This window comes from Oryzias melastigma, linkage group LG21 (assembly GCF_002922805.2).
Source record: "Oryzias melastigma strain HK-1 linkage group LG21, ASM292280v2, whole genome shotgun sequence".
NCBI classification, from domain to species: Eukaryota; Metazoa; Chordata; class Actinopteri; order Beloniformes; family Adrianichthyidae; genus Oryzias; species Oryzias melastigma.
In genome coordinates this window covers 20893762-20899814 of record NC_050532.1, presented here as the reverse complement: position 1 = coordinate 20899814, position 6053 = coordinate 20893762, and the positions used below count along the sequence as shown (strand labels likewise).

Below are 6053 nucleotides of genomic sequence, written 5' to 3'. Positions count from 1 at the left end.
GACTTGTTTTCCGCATTATGCACACCTGGAGGAGCGTTTTATTTATTTATTATATTTAATTTAATTTTATTAGTTTTATTTTGATCTTTTCCTGCACCACAATGTCACAAACTTAAAGAAAATACTTCAAAATAATGGTTTTAACTGCAATTATTAGATTAAAAACTTGCGATTAAAATTGATTAAATTAGATTAATTAATCACACAAAAATTAATTGCATGACAGCACAAATTTTAGTTATGAAAAGAAACACAAGCTTTCAAATTCAAGGCAGATGCAGAGTGGTCACCATGGTAACAAGTTTTTAGGAACTCTCCGAACCCCTTACGTGGGAAACATGAGGCTCCATCCAACTGTTCATGTTTTTTTTTTTTTGCATCTGAGAACATGTGGAGGAGAAGCACTCCTGACATGACAGCCTCAGGAGTCGACACGTTTGGATTGCTGATGTAACTTAACCACCTGGAAATGTTCATCAACACACAAGCTGTGCAGAGTTATATTTGCAAACAACACTTTAGTTTGCTTTTTCACGATTTGTCTATGTGTGTGTGTGATATCTAATTGATATGGATGTGTGTGTGTTCCAGACCGATGAGCACCGTGAGCTTATCCCTTCTGTCAGAGACGGGCCAGAGCTCAACGCCTGCAGTAATCCAGACTCGGAGCCAAGCGTTCTGGCTCACCGCGCCCTGCCCCCCGACACCATCCACCTCCTCATCTGCCTCCACATTCTCAGAGCCTCCAGCCAAAAGATGTAAGCAGCCCGTTGCCAGCAATGATCTCAACACATGCAGACTGGCGGTGACCGCGGTGACCAGGCTGGCAAATCTGCTGAACTCTGGCTGTGTCAAGTGCAGCGTCACGCTCCATTACTCGCAGAAAACAGATGCTTCCTGCCTTGTGAGCAACTCAACATCGGTGTTCCTGCACTGCGGTCAGGTTGTTGTAGACATTCGGGATGCTTTTCCCAGCCAGCTGCTGAAAATCCCCCAGCAGCAAACAGGTAAACACCACGCACGCTCACACCTTCACGCTACACGACCCTGTAGTCAAATGTCGGCTTGTTGTATCCAGACGAGGTGAAGGAGGATTTGCTGAGTCTGATGGCGGTGCTGGATCGCTGGATCTTGCACATCGACTCTCCAGACTACAGCTTGGGAGATTTAGAAGGCTGGCTTCAGAAAAAAGCCGGTTGCAAGAAGATGGAAGCGTTCCCTCAGTACTTCCTGTCACAGGCGTCGACCCCCATGCTGCTGTCCTGGAGTCAGATCACTCCTTTCCAGGGTCAACTCACCATCCATTCCTGGTAAATCGTGTTTTCTGATTGGTTGAAACCTCTAATGTTAAAATTTTGGGCTTTTTTTGGGCTAATTTGGCGTGTTGCTCATATTTAAGCAACACATTAAATATTCTTTGCAAAACTGGCATGTAATACATATTTTTACAACAATTTTTTCAGAAATTTAGGTCAACTTTAGCACACTTTCATAGTTCTTTAACAACATTTCCAGTCTATTAAAGTTTTAAAAATTTTGTTTTAGTGTGTTCAACAAATGTTTATTCCGTTCGGCCTGTGACCTAAGGTGTGATTTGGGTTTTGGCCCTCTGTGCGATTTGAGTTGACATCCCTGGTTTAGGATCTTGTAGTGCTCACAGTCACCCTGCTTAAGAAGGAACCCGTGCAGAGTAGACCCGCTTGAAGCTTACGAACAAACACCTTCACGATTTAGAGCCGGGGTGTGTAGTCTTTTTGCAAAGAGGGCTAGATTTGGTGAGTTTTTGATGGCTAACCATTCAGCCTGCTTTATCTGAACCTTTATAGTAACATTAAAATGAACTATTTAATATACATTTGAATTGCAAGGGGATATTTCTTCATGTTGAAAAAAAAAAAAAAAAAAATTTATCAGAAATGCAGTGAATTTCATATTTAAAGACCATGCATCATTCGTTTCCAGTTAGCTTAGCGTGGTTAGCATGTCTCATCTTGATGTTCAACTCCTTGAAAACTGCCAGTCTCTTTGCATATTAAGTGCAGACAGATGTTTTGTTTCTCACTGAAAACATTTCCAATTTCCACTTGCTCTGAAAGTGGTAGCCCTCGCTGTCAACTTTCATTTTTTTAAATTTACAGTCGACATTTTTGAAATGAGCTACAAACCGTCACAGGAGGGTTGTGCGATCGAGTTGCCACAGGTTTAAAATGTACATAAAATTGTACATACAGTTTTTAGAAAGTGCTCGGTGCAGCAAATGACTCAAATGATTGATTTTATGACTGGACTCTTCAGGCCAGATTTAGAAGATGCTATGGTCAGAGAAATGCTATCACAGAGGTGGAAACATTATGATTTGGAGGCTCTTTCTCTGCAACATACAGCCAAGACGACCAATGAATGTCTGAAGAAGCAGCCGAGTGGTTCAGCCAGTTTTATAGAAAAGCTATGAGGAGAGCTGAAGCTCAGAGTTGCTAAGCGACAGCCATAAATCTGAATGATTTAGAAGTCATTTGTGAAGAAGAGTGGAGCAAAACTCCTCCTGATATGTGCAGAAACCTGCTCGACCACTACATGAAACATCTGACCTCTGTGCTTGATAAGAAGGGTTTTACCACTAAGTCTTTTTTCAGCAAGAGGGAACAAATACTTATTTTTCTCAATGAAATCTAAATAAATGTTTATACATTCTTTAAAGGTAATTTCATGATTTTTTTTTCTATCTCTAACTATTCAAAGAACCTACCATTTGACAAACATGTGACACTGCAGAACTCCCTAGTGTGCACTTTAATTTAATGAGCCTTCACATTTGACTTAAGCTTCCTTTTTAAAGTCTTCCTCTTTTCTGGTTCCGTTTTCTGTGTTAATTTGGAGTTGTACAAAGCTCCAAAAACCCCAGAAAAAAAGGATTTGCTGTTAAATTATCTCCTTTCACATCTCCGCTCCGAGTAGCGCATTGTGCAGTTTTAATTAAACAGGGCCAAGAGGTAGCTGCTCGCACAGGAGTAGGTGCTCCTGAATTTACATTAGCAGCGTCGACGAGGCTTTGAAGTTGACTGAGAGATGTGTCGCGATATTCGCCTGAATATCAAAGAGGTTATGCTGCTCTGGCAAGTACGGCGCTTAAAATTACAAGCAAATATAGCCGTGCACTTCTTCTTCGCCTGTGGTTTTACTTATAAAGAGAAATGTTAAACATCCTGAAAATGAGCTTTCTTTAAGCTATGGTGACATGTTTTTTTAATAACCCGCAAAATCTTATCCTTTGCAGCCACTTACAAATGCTGCAGTTTTTAGACGTGCTGTTGGCGTTCCTGCCGGCGTCCTGCCTCATCCGGCCTGCAAAATGCGCCAGAGGTCAGAGGACAGGTCAAATGTTTGCCCTGGCTTTGGAAAAGGAGGTGCTGTCTCTGAAAGAGGGCCTGTCCAAGCTGCTGGTTGAAGAAGACGAGCGGGGAGGATCTCCGGTGAGCTGGGAGCACGAGGACCCGGCGGAGGTTCTGGAGAGGCGCAGGGAGCGGTGGCAGCTGGACAGGGAGAGGAGCAGGAGGAGGTTGAGCCCCCTGGTGGACGTGGGGCGGTATCGTAACGTGGTGCGACACATCTCTCAGGTCCAGATGGGTTCAGATTTGGCAGCTGTTCTCTACACTCTCATCAGCTCGTGAAAAATCCCAACAATCAGACCACAAAGAACATCTTCCCACACATTTTTCCCAGCAGCTCAGAGCTCAACTATGTCCACTCTCTTAGAAGTGTCGTGGGGTTTAAGTTGTCAAATGTTTTGGAGAGAGCCTCATCCTTCCTTAGTTTCACCGCTTTAATCCTTGTGATACCTCTCGGCTTATTCCCTGTGGCCCCTTTCAGTCGAAGGAAACCTCTTTAATATCTGTCCGTTTCCTCTCGCAGGCTGTTCTCCAGAAAGTTAAAGCATAATCCTAAAAGGATTCACTACCAAAGGAAAACTTCAGTGCTACTTCCTCTGCAGAGTTCAGTTTTTCTTTTGTGATTTAAAATAAACAGCCTCATTCTGCAGCAGAGTTTTATTTGATCATAAATAGAACATTTTGTTGGAGTCAGTAATGATCATTTTGAGTCTAAAAGATAAGAATCTATCATTTTAATTTCTATTTTCCCAGAAGGGAACACAGTTTTCTTTGTTTTTGTAACAATTCCATCTGAAAAAAAAAAATCTAAATAAAACAGTGAATGATTCTAACAGGTGCTAATTAACCCCTTTAAATCTTTGATTTACTGTAACCTTTCGACTGTTAACACGATCCATGGGGGAGGAAGAAACACTTTCTCGAGCAGTCTTATGTCTTTTCAGGGATTTAGGTTTTTATAACTCAGATAATGGAATTTATTTCATACATTTTTATTAAGAATTCAGCCCCAAAGGTGGTGGTGGTGGGGCCAGTTATCCACCTTGGATAAACCCGCCCTGGATATATATTATATCAGGTTAAGACATTAATCAGAAAAAGGAATGCTTATATATCTCTTTATATTTGTCCCTACATTATAATAAAGAAAGATGAAAACATAATCTGTCACATCAGTGCATTTTAAAAATCGTTAATTACGTAAAGTTTCTATAAATTCATTTCAAAGTAAAACCGGATGCTGTACAATCATGCACTTAAATGTCTCTCTATCTGAATCTGCGTTTGCCCCCAGAGCAGGAATAAATCCTGAGAAGAAAGCCTCCGGTTCCCCCGCCTCACGTAGATATAATGGGAACAGTCCAGAAATAGACTTATAAATAAGACTCAACCAATCGCAGAGTCTTCATCTGGACAAAGCAGACCATCCACTATTTCTAAAACAGCCGGCGGTGAACGGCAGCGTTACTTGTTACTAATAAACACCACAACTCCATGATTGTCTGCATTGGAGCACAGTAAAACTCATACATATGAAGTTCGATCTGAACAATGGTGACAAATGATTAATAGCTGCATGGTGAGGCAAATTCTCTTAAACTGCTTCCTAAAAGCTGCATGATGTTGAAGCTAATTGTTTTATTTCTAATAACGAGGCCTATCCTCCACATAGAGGGCTTTTTTATTAGTGGACATTAAAAATAAATGTACGACAAGCAACAATAAAATGTGGATTTTACTGTCCGGCTGGTTTTACAGCATCCTGAGGTTCATAGGATTGGAAGGGGGTGGCAAGTAAATGTTTCTGAATAGTATGCAATAAGAAAAGCAGAGGAGTAAATTTGAACTTTTTACTTTAAGATTCCTGAACTGCACATTTCCTTTGATGTTTGGTTGAAATCGACCGCTGCTGGTTGAGGTCAGAAGAGGTCAAGCCTATTGATTACAACCTAATGCATGAATGTGCCATGGCTGCATTACATATTAATCAAAGCAGCTGTAATAAATATTTATTTTTTAAAAGAATGCAGAATTCTTTCAGGTGGTAAAATCTATAAGTCAATTTTTGTTCTGAAAAATAAAAATGAAAAATCCTTTCAAAGCAAAATATTTTAAAATAAACCTTCATAAACAATGCAATTAATTATAAATGGCACTGATGCACAATTTACACAAAAAACAGCAGCTTAGTTCACTATTGTTGCACGGAAACCATATATTTATGGACACAAATGTTGCAAAAACCAAGAATGAATGGTGTTAACTTCATTAAATCCCTGCTTTTCTTTCACACGGGCCCTATAGGCAACTGTGCAGTTGCTATGGCAACCCTCGTTTTACTCCCAGACCTTACAAAGCTGCTCAATAAAGCTTATGAACGATGAGAAGTAGTCCCCCCCCTAAACAGCTGGGCATATTCTTCCCTTTGTGCGGTTAAATAAAACCTGATTGCGTCAGAGCTTTTAGTGATTGGTGTGAAGGTCCAGAAAAGAGCGAGTGATGGAGAGGAGGAGGCGTCAGCATGTAAAGAACTTATAGTATTATCTTTTCGTGTACAATTTAACATACAACTATTGAGAACCAGGAGTTTTCTTCAAATAATAATACATAATTGGGATATAAAAACTAGTGTAAATTATTCAACAATTAACACACAAATATATCACT

At 40.4% G+C, this 6053-nt stretch overlaps 1 protein-coding gene across 1 annotated transcript in view; it reads left to right on the top strand.

Moving 5' to 3' along the window:
- fancb (FA complementation group B) overlaps positions 1-4193 on the top strand; it is a gene marked incomplete at its 5' end in the record, with an annotated part of 8891 nt that extends 4698 nt beyond the window's left edge. Inside the window, 3 exon segments of the mRNA XM_024287253.1 lie at positions 592-1007; positions 1079-1310; positions 3275-4193. Of these exon segments, the coding sequence (XP_024143021.1) occupies positions 592-1007; positions 1079-1310; positions 3275-3668 (1042 nt within the window). The 3' untranslated portion in view covers positions 3669-4193.
- Positions 4194-6053: the final 1860 nt, after the last annotated feature.